Source organism: Hyperolius riggenbachi, chromosome 3 (assembly GCF_040937935.1).
Source record: "Hyperolius riggenbachi isolate aHypRig1 chromosome 3, aHypRig1.pri, whole genome shotgun sequence".
NCBI lineage: Eukaryota > Metazoa > Chordata > Amphibia > Anura > Hyperoliidae > Hyperolius > Hyperolius riggenbachi.
The window spans coordinates 378741579-378761068 of NC_090648.1; the positions used below are offsets into that span (position 1 = coordinate 378741579).

General features: G+C 44.6%; 1 protein-coding gene across 3 annotated transcripts; it reads right to left on the bottom strand.

Annotated features, from left to right (window-relative positions):
- Window positions 1-1630: 1630 nt before the first annotated feature.
- TUBA8 (tubulin alpha 8) lies at window positions 1631-18266 on the bottom strand. 3 transcript variants are annotated; one of them, XM_068277299.1, is made up of 5 exons: window positions 18189-18266; window positions 11952-12174; window positions 9625-9773; window positions 6405-7085; window positions 1631-1984 (listed from the first exon to the last, which is right to left on the bottom strand). In XM_068277299.1, the coding sequence occupies exons 1-5, from the start codon at window positions 18210-18212 to the stop codon at window positions 1691-1693; spliced, it is 1371 nt and encodes a 456-aa protein (XP_068133400.1). In that variant the 5' UTR covers window positions 18213-18266; the 3' UTR covers window positions 1631-1690. The 3 variants fall into 3 exon arrangements, with proteins under 3 accessions (XP_068133400.1, XP_068133401.1, XP_068133398.1); XM_068277300.1 differs by lacking the exon at window positions 18189-18266 and adding an exon at window positions 12681-12789; XM_068277297.1 differs by lacking the exon at window positions 18189-18266 and adding an exon at window positions 12509-12602.
- Window positions 18267-19490: the final 1224 nt, after the last annotated feature.

A 19490-nucleotide genomic window follows, 5' to 3' on the forward strand; every position in this document is an offset into this window, starting at 1 on the left:
CCTTATCAGTCTTACCGGCAGACTGTACACACACTCTATTGTCGGCAGAACACCAGCCCAGCGGGAGAGTCTGACGGACCCGCCGTTCATTACAGTAGTGCGTGTGTAGGCACCTTTAAAAAATGTCAAATAAGACAAGAAACAGAATGCACAGAATGCACAGAAGCCCAGTTAAGTGTAATTAATTTTTATGATCACTTCCTGTTAACAAAAAAAAAAATCTGTCAAGAAAATCTAAGCTTTCCTTGTAGAAGCAAGAGTGATAAAACATAACTGATTCTTTCTGCCAGTTAACTGAATCTGCGGACAGGCTACATAATCTGTGCAATCTCCTTGTTCTTTGCTTAGTGCAGACATCACCATCAGGATTGCAATTCCCATACAGACAAAAATAAATAAACAGACAACAGGGATCAGCTACGGGGAAATGGAACAGTGGAAACATACTGTGGTCAGCATGTCTGTTACTTTTTTTTTATTTACTCTTGATTTAAAAACAAAAATGTTGAAAGCATTATCATAATCATCAATTTGTTATTTCTACAACTGATAAATTGATAAAACATGTGGAAAAAGTCACCATAGATTGCATTTAACATAGAACCTCTCAATCACAACAATGTGTTTACAAGACTTCAATTGGCATCTGGCATTGCTAACCTCAGTATCTACAGAACAGGATACCAGGAGAACCTGCAATGATGTTGGGTAAAACCATTTCTGTGTATAGAGTTGTGGCAGAGAAAATGTTTTAGGCCCTGTTCACACATGCGTTTTCAAAACGCCGACAGTTTTGCTGGAGTGATTTTTCCGCGATTTCACACGGAAAAATCACTGAACGGTGCAGTGATTTTGTGGCGATTGCGTTTAGCGCTTCTATAGTACTGAAACGCGATCGCCTGGAAATCGCCTGAAAATAGTGCAGGCTACGCGTTTGCGTTTTTGGACCGTTTTTGGGCGATTTGAAAAAATCGCCCGAATGAGAACAGGCCCATAGACTTATTACCCTAGCGCTTTAAAAAGCGCTAGCGTTTGAGCGTTTTGCCAAAATCGCGGCAAAACGCTCTAGTGTGAATGGGGCCTAACTCTTAAACCTTGAGCCTGGTTTCACACCAGAAACCTGTGTTTTGGATGTGGTGCGATCGGATGATTGCATCGCCCCGCAACGCTTAAAATAGGCTTTGGAGATACCCGCAGCAATGTGTGGTAATCTCACTTCTGGCATCAAACCAAAGTCTAAGTGAGGCTCTCTAGCGCTAGCGCTCACTTACTGTGACCAAAATACAATTAATTGCAAGGAAGTGTATTGATAAAATACGATTTTGCACACGCGCACCGTATCACGAATGCAGAAAACTTCACATGACTTACGGTCACCACACATTGCCACAGATGTTGAATGGTATCGCGCTGATGCTTTTGTGTCAGATCAGATGCTTCCGGTGCATCACATCTGATCTGACTTTTCCCTCTGACTTTCATTGTTTTAGTGTTACCCTGTGGTAACAAAAAGGGTAGCACAATGCAATTAAAGTGTCCAAGTATGAAAGGGGCCTCAGGTTAACCATTAAAAAAACATTCCCTGGAACACATTGAGTGGAAGGAATATATGGACAGCACAAGTGCCATATTGAATTTATGATGATTTGCATTCACAGTTTATTATGTAAGTTCTGATATCTGCTTTTGGTTAGTAGACTTCTCCCTCATCATCTTCTACAACTGAATCCATTCCAACCTCTTCATAATCCTTTTCTAAAGCAGCAAGGTCTTCACGGGCCTCAGAAAATTCACCCTCCTCCATGCCCTCTCCCACATACCAGTGGACAAAGGCCCGCTTGGCATACATGAGGTCAAACTTGTGGTCTAGGCGTGCCCAGGCCTCGGCGATGGCAGTGGTGTTGCTGAGCATGCAGACAGCACGCTGCACTTTGGCTAAACTTCCTGCGGGCACTGCTGTGGGGGGCTGGTAATTGATGCCCACCTGGTGGAAAGAAGGTAGATGATCAGAGTGATTTATAGGTACAATACACATTGGCGATACATTGGGATTGCCATGAAACTAACTCTCAGAACCAGTAACATCATTTTTAAAAGTTTCCCTTTTTTTCTAAACATATCCAGTCTAGAGATATGATATTTCTGCATATTACCTTTTAATAGTGTTAAGGTATCATTACTTAAAGGAGAATTACTGAAGGTGTTAAATAAAAGTACCGTACCAGTTACATCCATTCTAGTAATAAATCTTTGAATATGGTCTTCCTCAACTTTTCACCAAACTATCATTTATTTACCTCTCCCACTGTGCTAATGATAAGCAGCCAGTGAGCATCTTCTGTTGTCTTTAAAATGAACGTATTATTTCTTGTAACAGTAATGTAACTAAGAAAAATGGCAAACTATCCGCACAATGCCTAAAAATGAACAATGGCAGCATGGAGTAACTGACATGTTTCGATTCACACCGGTATGTAGTCATAGCTATGACACAGTTATACTAAAGGCGTTGCATTGTGCAGTTTTCTATTTTTCTACTTGCCACAGGTTGGCCCTCCTTTTATTCTGCACGGCTTAGTTTGGAATAGTTGTGGGCTACGCAAAGCTCCGCCATTCGTAATCGTATGTGCGGTTGGGTTTCACTTAACCATGTTGCTGCCTATAACCGACACGCTCTATGACGCATTCACTCACGTTCCACATCACTCCCATTTCTTTCCCTACTTCCAGGTTTGTAAGAGGGAGCATGGGAGTTACGTGAAACTCAAGTGAACACGATGTGCAGCACATCGGCTATAGGTGGCCGCATGGGTAACTTAACCCCACTCTGCCACAGCCAGAAAGTTGTAATAGTTATATCGATTACAAATGTCTGAGGTATGGGTAGCGTAGCTCACCACTAGTTAGTGGTAATCCACTGTTTGTACAAGGCTTAACTAGTACATTATTCTGCCTTTGATGTAATGTAAATAGCCTTTCTCCAATTACCAGAATTGTCCAACTGCCGGGTGAGCGTTGTTAAAACTGTAATGACTTGTGAAAAAGAAAAAAGTGCAAGTTACAAATGTTATTCTGACTAAATGAACAATACAATGACACTTCACTGAGTTCTTCTTTAACCACTTGAGGACCACAGTCTTTCTACCCCTTAAAGCGGATCCGAGATGAAAAACTAACTATAACAAGTAACTTGTCTATATATCTTATCTAAAGTTTAGATAGTTTACACAGCAAATCTAGCTGCAAACAGTTTTAATAGAACATGATTATTTATTCCTGTGATACAATGACAGCAGCCATGTTGTTTGTAAACATTACACAGAGGCAGGCTTATCTGTATCTTGAGCCATCAGCCTAATCCCCTCTCCTCTGAAATCAATGGCTAGTAACACCTCCCCCTCCTCCTGCCCAGACTGAGCTCCCATGAGCCCTTGCTACTGTCTGAAAGTGCCTTGGCTCTCTGAAAACCTGTGGGCATGGCTTCTTTAGTTTATAGGGAATTAGAGTATTAATTAAAACAAAAACAAAAAAGTATTTGGCTTGAGGAATGCCCTATAAACAATAGGAAAGGAACACAATTATGCAATGTGTAAAAGTTCACCTCGGATCCACTTTAAAGAGAACCCGAGGTGGGTTTGAAGAATATTATCTGCATACAGAGGCTGGATCTGCCTATACAGCCCAGCCTCTGTTGCTATCCTAAACCCCCCTAAGGTCCCCCTGCACTCTGCAATCCCTCATAAATCACAGCCACGCTGCTGACAAACAGCTTGTCAGAGCTGGCTGTGTTTATCTCTATAGTGTCAGTCTGCTGCTCTCCCCGCCTCTTGCAGAACTCCAGTCCCCGCCTGCATCCCTTCCCTCCCTGCTGATTGGAGGGAAGGGACGGGGGCAGGGACCGGAGCTATGCAGGAGGCGGGGGAGCAGCTGAGACTGACACTACAGATGTAAATACAGCCTCACAGCACGGCTGTGATTTATGAGGGATTGCAGAGTGCAGGGGGACCTTAGTGGGGTTTGGGATAGCAACAGAGGCTGGGCAACAGAGGCTGGGCTGTATAGGCAGATCCAGCCTCTGTATGCAGATAACATTCTTTAAACACACCTCGGGTTCTCTTTAAGGACCAGACACCTTTTTTCCATTAAGACCACTGCAGCTTTAACGGTTTATTGCTCGGTCATACAACCGACAACCTAAATGAATTTTGTCAAAAAAATGATTTTTTTAAACTTTCTGTGCTGACATTTTTCAAATAAAGTAAAATGTATGTATACACTTTTTGTCCAAATGTATTGTGCTACATGTCTTTGATTTAAAAAAAAAAAACATTCAGTGTATATTTATTGGTTTGGGTAAAAGTTATAGAGTTTACAAACTATGGTGCCAAAAGTGAATTTTCCCATTTTGAAGCATCTCTGACTTTTCTGAACACCTGTCATGTTTCATGAGGTGCTAGAATTCCAGGATAGTATAAATACCCCCCAAATGACCCCATTTTGGAAAGAAGACATCCCAAAGTATTCACTAAGAGGCATGGTGAGTTCATAGAAGATTTTATTTTTTGTCACAAGTTAGCGGAAAATGACACTTTGAGACAAAAAAAAAAAAAAAAAGTTTCCATTTCTGATAACTTGTGACAAAAAAAAAAAAATGAAATCTGCCACAGACTCACCATGCCCCTCTCTGAATACTTTGGGGTGTCTACTTTCCAAAATGGGGTCATTTGTGGGGTGTGTTTACTGTCCTGGCATTTTGGGGGTGCTAAATTGTAAGCACCCCTGTAAAGCCTAAAGGTGCTCATAGGATGTTGGGCCCCTTACCGCACCTAGGCTGCAAAAAGGGGTCACATATGTGGTATTTCCGTACTCAGGAGAAGTAGTATAATGTGTTTTGGGGTGTATTTTTACACATACTCATGCTGGGTGGGAGAAATATCTCTGTAAATGAGATTTTTTTTTTTTACACACAATTGTCCATTTACAGAGATATTTCTCCCACCCAGCATGACCTGGACATGGCAGCAGAGAACATGGGCATGTGATGTATTGGGTGCGTAGACCAATAAGGCCACAATACATTATTTTTGACTAGACCTATGTTAAGGAGAAGGCCCCAAAAAATGTTACGTTCAGAAACGGAGTGGTTTCTACCGAAAAGGCTGGGTATGGTAGCTTCTTGGATTGGCGGTTGCGTATTGTATGGCATAACGGTTGGTCTCAGCCACAATTAAGTCGTAGAGACCAGCAGTGATCAGATAAAAATTCTGTCACTGCGGTGGGGCGCGTGAGGGTTTGGCCGGGTGATCAGAAGCCCGCAGGGGGCAGATTAGGGCCTGATCTGATGGATAGGAGTGCTAGGAGGTGACAGGAGGTGATTGATGGGTGTCTCAGGGGGTGATTTGAGGGGAGAACAGATGTAAATAATGCACTGGAGAGGTGTTCAGGCGGGGTGATCTGAGGGTGTGGGCGGGTGTTTGGGTGCCCACAGGGGGTCTGATCTGATGGGTAGCAGTGACAGGGGGTGATTGATTGGTGTTCAGTGGGTGATTAGAGGGAAGAACAGATGTAAACAATGCACTTTGGAGGTGATCTGAGGGTGGGTCTGCGGGTGATCTGATGGTGTGGGTGGGTGATCAGATGCCCACAAGGGGCAGGTTAGGGTCTGATCTGATGGGTGGCAGTGACAGGGGGTGATTGATGGGTGGTTGACAGGTGATTAAGGGGGAGGATAGATATATACAGTACACCAGGGCAGGGGTCTGGGGAGGATCTGAGAGTGTGGGGGGTGATCAGGAGCCCCCAGGGGGCAGTTTAGGACCTAATGTAAAAAATAGCGCTGATAGTGACAGGGAGTGATTGATGGGTGATTAGGAGGGTAATTGGGTGCAAACATGGGTCTGGGGGGTAGGCAGGGGGGGGTCTGAGGGGTGCTGTGGGCGATCAGAGGGCAGGGGGGCAGGATCCGTGTGTTTGGGTGTGTACTAAGGGGGCTGCAACCTGCCCTGGTGGTCACTCAATCACTGGGACCACCAGGGCAGGAGGCAGCCTGTATAATACGCTTTGTATACATTACAAAGCGTATTAAATGCTTCCTATGCGGCAACCCGCCGGCGCTTACGAACGGCCGGCGGGTTGACGTCGCGGGTGGGCGGAGCCTACTGCCGGCGGATGCGTGTGCATACCAGCGCGCGATCCCCGGCCAGCCAGCAAATAACGACCCGCCGTCGATGGGCGTATTGCGGTCGTTTAGGCCCAGCCTTTGCCGCCGCCCATCGGCTGAAGGCGGTCGTTATGTGGTTAAAAGGACAACTGAAGAGAGAGGGATATGGGCATCTTAGGAAGGCGGTTCATTTTAGATTTTTCATACACTGTTCAAGAACAACCAACTTGTTGTTTTCACTCACCTTGAATCCTGTAGGGCACCAGTCCACGAACTGAATGTTCTTCTTGGTTTTGATGTTGGCAATAGCCACATTGACGTCTTTGGGCACAACATCTCCTCGATACAACATACAGCAAGCCATGTACTTGCCATGACGTGGGTCACACTTCACCATCTGGTTGGATGGATCAAAACAGGAGTTGGTGATATCTGCTACAGTGAGCTGTTCATGGTAGGCCTTCTCAACAGAGATGATGGGTGCGTAGGTGACCAGAGGAAAGTGGATGCGTGGGTACGGTACCAGGTTGGTCTGAAATTCAGTCAAGTCCACGTTCAAAGCACCATCAAAGCGCAGGGAAGCTGTGATTGAGGAGACAATCTGGCTGATGAGGCGGTTCAGGTCAATGTAGGTTGGACGCTCGATGTCCAAGTTGCGTCGGCAAATATCGTAGATGGCTTCATTGTCTACCATGAAAGCGCAGTCAGAATGCTCTAGGGTAGTGTGCGTAGTTAAGATGGAGTTGTATGGCTCCACAACAGCAGTGGAGATCTGTGGAGCTGGGTAGATGGCAAATTCCAGCTTGGATTTTTTCCCATAGTCCACAGAGAGCCGCTCCATAAGGAGAGAGGTGAATCCAGAACCGGTACCTCCCCCAAAGCTATGAAAGACGAGGAATCCTTGCAGACCAGAGCATGCATCACTCTGTAATGGAAAACACAGCACATCTGAACAAATGCTGCACAGAACATCCAGACTGAGCTGCCACTACCATCTTAGGCCGATAATCCAACCTGTATAACTGGATATGTAACAACATTTTTTGTTGAAATTTCCGCCATTTCCTGTAATGCCCAAAAAGAGGATGGGAGGGCAAATGTCTGTAATGGGGGCACAGACAGCAATAAAACACACTGTGTTTTGTAGCATGGGCAGTGTGTTTTTTTTTTTATTTGATTTCTTGCTGTTGCACTATTGAGAAGCTTTGACAAAAGATTTGGTACATACCTTCAATTTTAAATGGCCAAAATTGGCCAAGTTACCACCTCCATGTAGTTTAAGGGGCAAAAGATTTTGAATACTATGCACAGATTGTGTATGTAAACCATCATACTACATGGAGGTGGTAAAATTGGTCAGTGATTGGCCAATTAAAACTGAAGGTGTGTATCAGGCTTTTCTCTCTGTCTGGCACAAGTAAAGGTACATCTCCCACGTGGGGACAAAGAAAAGAATTAAATCATGCAAAATAATGAGTATCTTTCCTACTCTATCCAGACATAAAAAAGTTTGGGCTAGAAGCCCATTGTCAAAGTTCCAGTTCAGGTATAGTGTGTATATGCAATTAATAGAACATTATTTTAAAGAAATAATGCATAAAACGTTTTGTAAAAATTGCTATAGTTTTTGCAAAATATAAAAAGGAAAGTAGGCCCCAATTTAACGATCCTCATCTCCTCCGTAGCAACCTCTATTTGCCTGCTCACTCCAGGCACAGTGAACCACTCCCCTTTTAGCCACATGGACAAGCAGGATAGTGGGTGAGTGCTCTCATAGCTGAAACCACGCCTCCATGCCGAGTGTTAGCCTACCACAGCAGCTGGGCATTGCTAAGGAGGAGACAAGGGTCATAGGACTTGTGCAACAGGCATCTTCCACTTCTATTTTTTTTCTGTATTCTTTTAATTATAATACATTTCAATGCATTGTTTTAATTCATCAATCACAGCTTTCAAGTCTGTATCAGGATGGGTTTGCTTCAGATTGAACTGGGTGGGGACGGAGCAAGCAGAAAATTTGCTGAGGAGCTGTGAATAGGCACAGTAGGTATTTTCCATTCACACGCACAACTTTTAAGGCATAATCAATTTAAAATAATTTTATAAATGTACATAAACAAAACTACTGTGCCTGAGCTTTAGAGGACACCTGAAGTGAAAGGGATATAGAGGCTTCCATGTTTATTTCCTTTTAAACAATACCAGTTGCCCGGCAGTCCTGTTGATCTTCTGGACTGAATCACACACCCGAAACAAGCATGCTGCAAAACCAGTCAAACTTGTGATCTGCATACTTGGTCAGGGTCTTTGGCTAAAAGTAGCCAGGCAATGTGTATTGTTTAAAAGGTAATAAATGTGGCAGCCTCCATATCTCTCTCACTTCAGGTGTCCTTGAACAGAGGACCACTGTTGGTAGCCTATAGGTGTCCCGGCAGATTTGGTCACTGTAACCGTATCTGCCAAAGATCATAATTTGTGGGTTAAATCAATCCACATTATTGATTTGATCAGACAAAGTTTTCTTTCTACTTTTGCCGAGGCTTAGAGGCGGTGACAGCCCTACCCCTGCCGAGTATTAGCGCAGCAGAGTGCACTCACAATCACCTTTCCGGCCTGTGTGCTTCTGTCATCTCCCGGGGCTCATGACCTGGTGGCATGTACGCTAGGTCACTCAGTATGGGCACCAGTGATGACGGAGGCTCGCAGGAAGGAGTACACCAGCTGTAGAGGTGAGTGTGAGCAGTATACAGTAGCTTAGCGGAGAGTTGGAGACCTGGGGAGCCAGTCACTGGCTCTGGGGTAGCGGTACTATTGATGTTTAATAGATTTCATGCTTAAAACTATTAACCAATATGCAGTGTGTGGCAGTAATAGACCCCGCTCTCATCAGATGTTGATCAGAGAGGGATCTATCTTTTGGGCACGTCGGATGGCAATCTGCTAATGCTTGTCAGGCTTTATCTGAGGACTGTCCACTTTGCACCCAGACCTGTTTTCCCTTATGGACTAGAGCAGTTTTGTTTTAGATATGCCCCTATTTAATCATCAAAAACGTTATCTCTACTTGTGACACTTTGGTGATATATACCTAGTTTTTCTCTTGACATCTGGGCAAACAAGACTTTCCTTTGGTGGATAAAATTGTGAAGATTCTGATGACTCCCATATGATCGTTTGAACTCACATTTTCGCCCATCGTGTGGCGTTGCGTGACGTTGCGCATACCCGCTGCCAGGAAGATGGATCTGGGAGCACTCATCATCATGGGACATCACTGGGATCCATCTTCCTGGGTTGCAAGGTGAGTATGTAGCTTTAGAACACACACACAGATCAGTTAACCGGTTGCTTGCATTCTAGTTCCAGTGAGAGCTAGAGTTAGGTATGGTGCTACTGATTGGTCATCTGTTCCCCCTTATAGAATATGTGGGGCCACCATCAGTGTTCTTTATCACCCCACTCACCAGCTTCCGAATACGATCCAACACCAGGTCGATACTCTCCTTGCCAACCGTATAATGACCACGGGCGTAGTTATTGGCTGCATCCTCTTTTCCTGTGATGAGTTGCTCTGGGTGGAAGAGGTGACGGTAAGTCCCTGCACGGACCTCATCTGCGGAGACATATGAAGATGTAAGTAATTTTGATGTTGAAGAACTAAGGAAACATGGTATTATATTCACTTTCTATTGCATTCATGTATGCATTTTCGTTCGTATGTTTTTGACACTTAATCCTATACAATAAAATGCAAGTGTCCCTGCAGAGACACTGCCGAGAGCCGGGGGGGATGACAGGGTCAGAGGGGGCCTGTGTGCGCGCACGCGGCAAAGTAAAGACAGACCTAGCCCGTTTTTAAATGGGCTAAGGACACTAGTAGTAAACACCAGAAAAAAAAACACACAAGACTGCATATAATAGATAGGAATAAAAATGCACATATTTTTTCCACAAGAACACGAATGCACAGGAACAGGCCTATTTATTAGCATGAGCATGATCAGATTTAGGGCTTAAACCCACTAGCAGCCTTTTCTAAGCGCTAGTGATTTGAAAAAGCTCTTGCTGATGCAATGCTATGGGGGATTTTTATAAAATCACTTTGCTCAAGTGGAATCACACCCGTGGCCAGCCTTTGACCCGAGCGACCGGAGCGCTTGCTTACAGGGGGGCGCACGTGATGTGCATTCAACTGGCCCTGGCTGCATTTCTACCTGCTGGCTGTGGCTGCGGGCTCCGGGTCCGCCTGTGGCTGCTGCAAGTGGTAGCTCCACTCCCTTGTGCCGTTGGGGGTGATGGGGGCGAAGACTCCAGGAACCTGCCGCTTGCCTCTTGCCGAGTCTTTGTAAGCCGTGCATGCCAGTAGCGCCACCCCTCGCTCACAGGCAATGTCTGCACTGCGCACTAATCAGAGACACCTGCTTGTCACTCCTGACCATCTTCTGTCCCCAGCTACAAGCTGAAAAGTAGGATTCCCCAAACTGCTTCCTGGTTGGGGAAGTGCCTATATACACTAAAGGGGGATCTGCTGATATATACTATACACTATTTATCTGTCTAGTTATTTTCACTAAGCGGGATCTGTTTATATATACTAAAGTGTATATATATCTGTCTATATACACTAAAGGGGGGGGGGATCTGCCTATATACAGTAAAAGGGGGGAGGGGATCTGTTTATATACACTAAAAGGGGATCTGACTATATACACTAAAAGGAGGATCTGCCTATATACACTAAAAGGGGATCTGTCTATATATAATAAAGGGGGGAATCTGCCTATATATACACTAAAGGGGGATCTGCCTATATACACTAAGAGGGGGGACTGCTTATATACACTTAGGCTGCTTTCACAGTGGGACGTTAAAGTCCCACGTTACAGCAGCCTGTAACGCAGCCCAACTCACAGCAATGAAAAATCAATGTGCTGTTCACAGTGTACACGTTGCGTACGAGTATAACGCTGCACGTTAAATGAAAGTGCAGCATGCTGTGCGTTATACTCCGATTTAGCTGCGTTACACTGTTTGCACATGCTCAGTAATGTCTGTTTTTTTTTTTTTACGCATGCGCCGTTTTCGTTCTATCAGTATAGAACGAAAACGGCGCACCAAGAGATCCATAACGCGGCTCAATTTAGTGTCCAAATTTAACACCACCATGCGTTGCGTTAGGGGCACATTGTGCCACCTTAATGTCGCACAGAACGCAACGTCCATATGGGAAAGCAGCCTAAAAGGGGATCTAACTATATACACTAAAAAGGAGGATCAGCCTATAAACACTAAAAGGGGCGGGGGAATGTGCCTATATACACCAAAATGGGCGTGTGTGTATATGAATGGGGGGGGCACCAAAATCTGGTCATGCTCAGGGCGCTGTGAAACCTAAGGCCGGCCCTGATCACACCATAGCATTACTTAGCAAGAGTTTTACAAATCACAAAGCACTCAGAAAAGCGCTCCTAGTGGGTTCTAGGCCTCAATGAGATTCCACACAGCAATAAAACACAAAAAAAAACCAAAACATGAGTAGTGTTAAGAGGCCTCATTCTGAATTCTCAGCCTTTAATAGTTACAAATTAAACAGTGTTACTGTGGACAAAAGGCAAAAAATGTAATTGGCCCCTTTTCCTTTTTATTACAATACTGTACTTAAAATATGTTAGTTATGTACCACTACCAGCCTCCTCACCAAGTGAGGATGTTTCTGGAACTAGTGTATGTTCTCCCAGCATCCCTTGCTTTCCTATTAATCAAGTGTGGTGTGGAGTCAGTGGTCACTTACCCACCACCGAGGGCTCCAGGTCCACCATCACCGCTCGTGGTACTTGCTTGCCATTGCCAGTTTCACTGAAAAACGTAGTTAAGGAGTCATCCAGGCCAGCTTGAGTACTCTTGTCTCGGAAGGTGCCATCAGGTTCGATTTTGTGTTCCAAACAGAATAGTTCCCAGCATGCATTGCCGATCTGTACACCGGCCTGTCCCACATGCACCGAGATGCATTCCCTCTGCGGAGAGACAATATAAATATGACTAGAGGGCTAGCATTTCAACTGATATTTCAGTGGTGCAAGGTGGTTATACTTTTGATCAAGGGTATATCATTTGTTTTTAGACAATCAGGAAAACATTGCATAATGAATTGCCACCTAAACAGAGGAGATGCTGTAGGATAAGAATTGTAGATAAGCAGTCTACAAAGATAACTCCCTGCTGTATCTTCATTCATGTCCTCTGGCTTTCTAAAGCCAAACCTGATAGAAACTAAAATTATTGTTTTCCCAACATCTTAACACACCTCTGAACCTGAAATTAAAAAAAATATCAATAATATTCCCATACCTGCTTAAGGGAAACATTTGATTCTGCTCTGTTAAATATTTGCACTGCACACTCAGTAGCTAACCACATCTTGCCATCTTCAGTTTGAAAACAAATCCTGCTTTTAAAATGCTACTTTACGCTCATAGCATATCCCATCGTCATCATTTTAACATTCTCCCCTGTGGTTTACCTTCTTACAGTCTGGCATCACTTTGGCCTGTGCTGAAATTGGCTGTATGACTCCTGCACCACTCCCTTCGCTCCCCAACTGCTGCTCCCAACCGCCAAACCGTCCTCTGGCAGTCCAGTTGCCCAACAGATCCAGTCCATATTACTGACTAGCCCAAGATGCTCTTCACAACCGGCTGCTCTGGAAGTCCCTCCCACAACACATTTGCCACTCCCAAACTCATAAAACCTTCAGACTCCATTCACACCTAAAAATGAAACCGCAAACACAAGCATTTTTGTGCACTGTTTTCTCCCTTCCCGGTGCTCCACTGCGCAAAAGTGCTTTTCTAAGCGCTTTTTCAGAGCGGTTTTGTAATTCACTCTCTTGACGCAAGTCAGGAAGTGAACTCTTTGACCCGGAAAATCATAAATACAATGTATTTATTCTTAAAAATGCGAATGCAATCGCTGCACAAAGCGATTTTGTGAGCGTTTTTCCTATACGGTACCTTCCATTATAGCAAAAATGCCCCAAAAATGGCACAGGCACCGCTTTGCTGAGCGGACCGGAAACAAACCGCTCAGCTGTGAACTTTCTCGTAAGGAATCATTGCACAAGCGTTTTGAGGGCAATTGTAAAAATCGCCTGCGCTTGAAAAAAGGTGGAAAACACCCCTAGTGTGAACGGGCCCTAGCGGCCTGGTTCCACAAGGATATTACATTTTGTATGTATTTTTCCCCAATGCTAATTCCGCTGTTATTTTATGCGACTTTTTATGAAATTTTGACATCTAGCGTAACTGACAATCATTACATGAGAAAATCTGCAGCAAGCTAATTTTTTGGGGATCGTAATAGACTAAAAAAAACACATTTAATGAAAACTATAGCATATTTATGCCCGTTGGGCATTGCATAGGTTGTAGAATAGGTTACAGTGGGGGAAATTAGTACAGACGTGGGTATGGTAAATTGGTTTGATTTTTGAAATGACAGTGTCTTGGAAATGTAGGGAGCTTCTGGCAATGGGTGCAGCAGGTGTGCAGAGCTGGGAACTCAGGTAGGCAGAGATTTCACCACCAGAGTTCCCGAGATACAGAGGCTGGGAACAAACTTAACAGAAACGCTAGCATTGAGGAAAACGCAGTCTTTATGCATGCAACGATAGTCAGTGGACTGCATCAAAAAACGCATATAAAACATGCATATGCGTTTTGTATGCATTTTATATGTGTTTTTAAAAACACTGGTTTTGTTGCATATTTCAAATGCGCAACAAAACGCACATAATGAAAGTCAATGGTGACGCAATGTAATGTGTTTTGTATGCGTTTTTCATGCTTTTAAAAAAAAAAAAAAAGTAAAAAACGTTTTCTGATGTATTTCCGTTTCCGGTCGTCTTCCTTGTGATTTGCATAAAATCAAATAGAAAAACGCATGGAAAACTCATATGCATTTTTTAAATATGCGAACCGCAAACGCATTAAAACGCACGCAAAAAAACGAATGTGCGGAAACGCAATACAAACTCATATATGCATAAAAACGTGTCGTTTCCTGCACTGCACTGGAAACAGGCCCTTAGGCAAGGAGCACACTTATTTGAATTTGCATATAATGTAAGTCTATGGGACACCAAAAATTGCATTCCTGTGCGATTCGCAATGCGATGTTTGGTGCAGTACGCACCGGCCCACACGGCGATGATTGACAACGCCGCTCGCACAGGCGCAGTACAGAGCTGCGGCGAGGGACGTCCTGGGAGCTTGGAGCTGGAGGAAGCCCCCGGTAAGTACCACTTATTTTACCGTTTTCCCCTGATGACTCCTTTAAAGTGGACCTGAACTCAAAACTTCCTTTCTGCTCTAAAAGACAAGCAACAGAATAATAACTTTAAAGAAAACATTTTTTTAATACAGCTGATACAAATCCTGCAATAAATCTGTAGTGTGTCTACTTCCTGCTTTCATGGTAGCAGACATAGGGTTAACATCCTGTGTTTACAAATTATCTGCTCTGCTCTGCTGAGGCAGCCAGCTGATAGATCAAGTTACAGTTATGATTAGACACAAATGAGGGGGAATTAAGCAGGCTAAACTCTCTAAATACATTCAGGGCGCATTTCTCTAGGTTTTTCTTCTGTCATGTGCAAAAGTTCAGGTCCACTTTAATTTTTTTCAGTAATGTGTTTAAGTGCTTTTATCAGCCCTATTGGGGTGGGGGGGGGGTCATTTATATGTGAAGAGTGCTGCCATGACACTGTCTGTATTATAAGGTAAGGAATTTACATGTATATAGCAGTTCACCATTGGGTGAGGCAGCCACAGTGTTTTGCGTCAGGAATGGCCATAAAGTCACAACTAATGTTGCAGTATTGGTGCTTTGTCCGTTTAATTTAATTGTGGAGTCAGCACTGATTTGCTGTCCTATCTCCTGTACATCTTTGGTGTGCAGCATGTGGAGTGAGACTTCTGACCAGCCTCTTCAAGTTTTGTTGTGGTATGCAGAGAAAGCAGGTGGATAAGTGACCTTGGGACTCCTGCTCCAAATGGAATGAATGAGGCATATTATTTGAATTGCTTACTGTGAATATTTCTCTGTATTGTATATTATAGCCGGTCTCAAGTTTTGTGCCCGCCCACTAATGCAGTAAGTGTTTTTTATGGTAAATATTGCACTTAAATAGGGTTGTTGCCCAATGGTTCTGCACTTAATAAAGACTGCACTGGTTGAAACGCTGTACTCTGCACTGGGTTACTTGAAATAAACTGGCCAACCCAGGTGGATAGCCAGTCTTTCTGTTACTGCATTGAAGTTACACCCTGGGGGGATACGTGTGGGGGCCGATTTGACTCCCTGGTACTACAAGCAATTAGTTTGCAGCATTGAGGAATTTCTCTATCGCTTGAGAATTTAAAACAATGCATACGGGCATGGGGGGTGCACTTTACACTTGGGGAACACCGGCCGGGGGCCTGGCAGTTTTGTCGCAATATCGAATGCCGTTACTGCCAAGCACTTGCTTGAGCCCTTGCAACTGAGATTTAACAGCATTTCTGATCAATCCATTTAAAAGAGTCTGGAAATAGATCGACAGGTTTATCGGGTGGCCATGCTGTGGCACTGATTCTCTTGCGATTCGATAAAATTATTGAATCTGATGGTCGATGGTTCGAAATATCGAGTGATGTATGGACACCTTAACCACTTAAAGTGAACCTAAAGTCAGTAAAAAAAAACGAGATTAACTCACCTGGGGCTTCCCTCAGCCCCCTGCAGACGATCGGTGCCCTCGCAGCTCCGCTCCGATGTCTCAGGACCCGCCGGCGAGCACTTCCGGTTTGGCCGTCACCGGCCGACAGGCATGGGAACGCGAGTGATTGTTCGCGTTCCCATCCTGTATATCGCCCCCTATGCTGCTATTGCGACCTCCTGGCAATGCCTGTCGGCCGGTGACGGCCAAACTGGAAGTGCTCACCGGCGGGTCCTGGGACATCGGAGCGGAGCTGCGAGGGCACCGATCGTCTGCAGGGGGCTGAGGGAAGCCCCAGGTGAGTTAATCTCGTTTTTTTTACTGACTTTAGGTTCACTTTAAGGACCAGGCCATTATGCGCAGATCTGTGCTGCGTGAGCTCTCCAGCCCACAGCACAGATCTGGAATGAGGCAGGGCGACTAGACTTCCCCTCCCCCTTTTTTCCCCACTAGGGGATGTCCTGCTGGGGAGTCTGATCACCGCTGCTCTGTGTGGCCGAGCGGGGGGGAGGGGGCTCATCAAAGCCCCCCTCTGCAGCGATTTTCGCTCTCCCTCGCCTTCCTTCCTTGCTGTGGGCGGCACAGGACGGCGATCCGTCCTGCGTCGCCTCTGATAGCCTTCAGCCTATCAGATGCCGGCGATCCCAGGCCAATCAGAGGCCGGGGATTGCCGATCTCCTTTACGGCGCTGCTGCACAGCAGCGCCGTATGATGTAAACAGCTGGGATTTCTTCTCCGCGTGTTTACATTTAGCCTGCGCGCCGCGATCGGAGGCTCGAAGGCTGTTCACGGAGACACCCTCCGTGAACTGACATGGGGCCGTTTCCATGGAAACACCACTTCGACCTGCCAACGCCAATCGCCGTTTGGCGGTCGTTAAGTGGTTAAAGGTTTGTACACACATGCGACTATAGTCGTTTGAAACAATCGTTCCCAAATAATTTCAAACGACGATCGTTTAAAAAAAAACCTCCAACGACCATTAAGCCAAACGATGGACGAGCTAGATCGTTAGAAACGAAAGATCTGCCTTGGCAGATTTTTTTAAACGATGATCGTTTGCAAAACGAGTACATCGTTAGAAAACGGTCGTTCGTACTAGGCTTGACATGCGCATTTCGTTATATCTCCATAGAAGTTTTAATTTTAATGCGCAAGCCCAACACGTGGTTTTCGTTATTTAACATTCGTTCTATGAATGTGTCCTGCGACTTGTTAATTGCTCCATGATTATACCATAATTGTCATTTTAATGGACACTAAAACAGGACAGTGTTTTTTTATGTGTTTTCAACGCTGTATTATCTAAATGCTCTACCTACATACCTAAAGTATGAGTTCTTGTACTGTAATGTAATAAATACGTAACGTTAGTTTTATAGTGTAACGTACATTTTGAACCATTCGTTATGTGCGGGCGGAACTTCCTATGATGTCACTTCCAGGAACGGCATGTGACATCTTCACTGTACAGAAGATATAATGGCTAGACGTGAGCCAAATGTTCGTTGGCATCACATCCATCGCAGAAAACACGCATTTTCCTGTATTCTACTATGACGTTATTCCGGATCGTTCGTTAACAAACGATCAGATCGTTACACACTTTTAAAAGCTACTTCTGCTTAAGTCGTTCTTTCATCAATGAAAAGATTGTTCGTCGTTCACAACGAACGATTGTTGTCGTATGTGTGTACGTAGCTTAAGAAGATTGCTTGAAAATCTGTACATGTGTAAATTGCTTTACTCCCACTACCATGGTAGTAATAGGTGGGCAGAGCTGAAAGTCACCCACCTAGGCCTCTATACAGTAGTCAGAGAAGGCTTCAGATTGCAGGGATTCCCTGGGAGTACAGGAAAGTACATGCAAGGCCCACTGTGACTGACAGATTCTCTAAAAGGAATAATCAGATGCATGGAAGAATATAAAAGGCCATTACAGATATTTGTTTAAGATACAAACTATTTCAAAAGTCACAAATGCACTAAAATAAAATAATTCCTTTTTTAAGGCTGTGTGCTTGCTACTCTTTTTTCAGAGGTCTGACTGCCCACACTGCATTCACCCCATCTGTTCTGAACTTTTACAGTATTTTATCCACCCATGGTAACCCTTCCTTTGTTAGTCACAGCCACCATCTGAAGGATTATTTACAGGCCTGGCTGGAAAAAATAGTGCCGAATGCCTGAGCTAAGAGGAAACAGCGATTAAACGTCAGAAAGTTTAGTATTCTATGCTAGGACAGGTGACAACCCAAACCAGACATGACATACGGATTTGGTTTTTATCCCCCACATCGCGGGCCGGAAGCGTCTTTTCTTGTCCGGAGCTGAGCAGCTGTATTCGGGCGCTGTATGGATGGAGGGGGTAGATGGGCTCTGGTTTCAGGCCTGGGGGTCTATAAACAGCCACCAATAGTAGGACAGGGACATGACATACATACTGGTAGACAGCCTCACCCATAACAGTGACATGAGCTCAGGGTACACAGCACAGGTCCAGGCTCAGAACACAGATTGTCATTATATAACACTACCTGCAATGTGAAAAGCCAATCACATTTCTGTCATTTTATAGTCACATTCAGAAGAAAGGTTTTATTTTAATTTCATCTTTTGTTTTTAAGTATAAAAGATGTAGGGTTTATAAACAAGCTGCTATCCTCTCCCCACCATGTCAAGATTAATTACTCAAAAATACTTTATTCATACCAAGAAAATGTCATTGGCACAGGGACTTACAAACTTTTGCAATCTGACAAATTACCAGCACAGTCATACCTGCACTATAGTCCTTGCTAATGAAGCTATTAACAAAGTAATTAGTAATGCAGGCCAACTCCAACAAAAGCATAGTAAGCTTCCTTCTGACATCTTCAAAAGGGGAAGAGATTTTATTTCAAATTTTTAGCTTCATCCACCCAACTTCTGGTGCACACCAAAAACCGCTAGCGGATCCGCAAATGCTAGCGGTTTTTGAAGCCGTTTTTCAGAGCGACTCTAGGCATGTTTAGAGAGGTTTTCTTTAGGCTGCTTTAACAGTCAGGGCCGGATTTGTACTTTTAACCGCCCAAGGCCCGTTGTCATCTATGGCCACCCCCACCCCCCATCCCTGCAAACCACACTTGATCTGGATTTTTGCAGTGGGCTCCTGGCAAAATATATATAAATCTTCACCGCTATTGTTTATAGTTAAATTTTAGCTGTTTAGCACCACTTCCATTTGCTCCGCCCAACTTTCAGGCAGATCGTGGGGCATAGCCTCTGTGAGGAGGAAGCACCTCTTTCCCGCCAGTGCTGCTCAACAGGATACCGGATATCCGAATAGACTCGGATATCCGACTTTTTAAGGCCTATCCGATCGGATCCGGATTCCGGATAGCTGGTCCAGTATCCGGATAGCTATCTGCGGATAGTTGGCTGGGCTATACGGATATCCGCGGATAGTACGGATATCCGCGGATATCTGGACCAGTGAAACACGGCATGAGGTCCAGACGTCATGGGAGCCAATCAGAGGGCTCCCAGCAGAAGCACCAGAAACCAATCACAGAGGGGAACCCTGGCCAGCCCCAC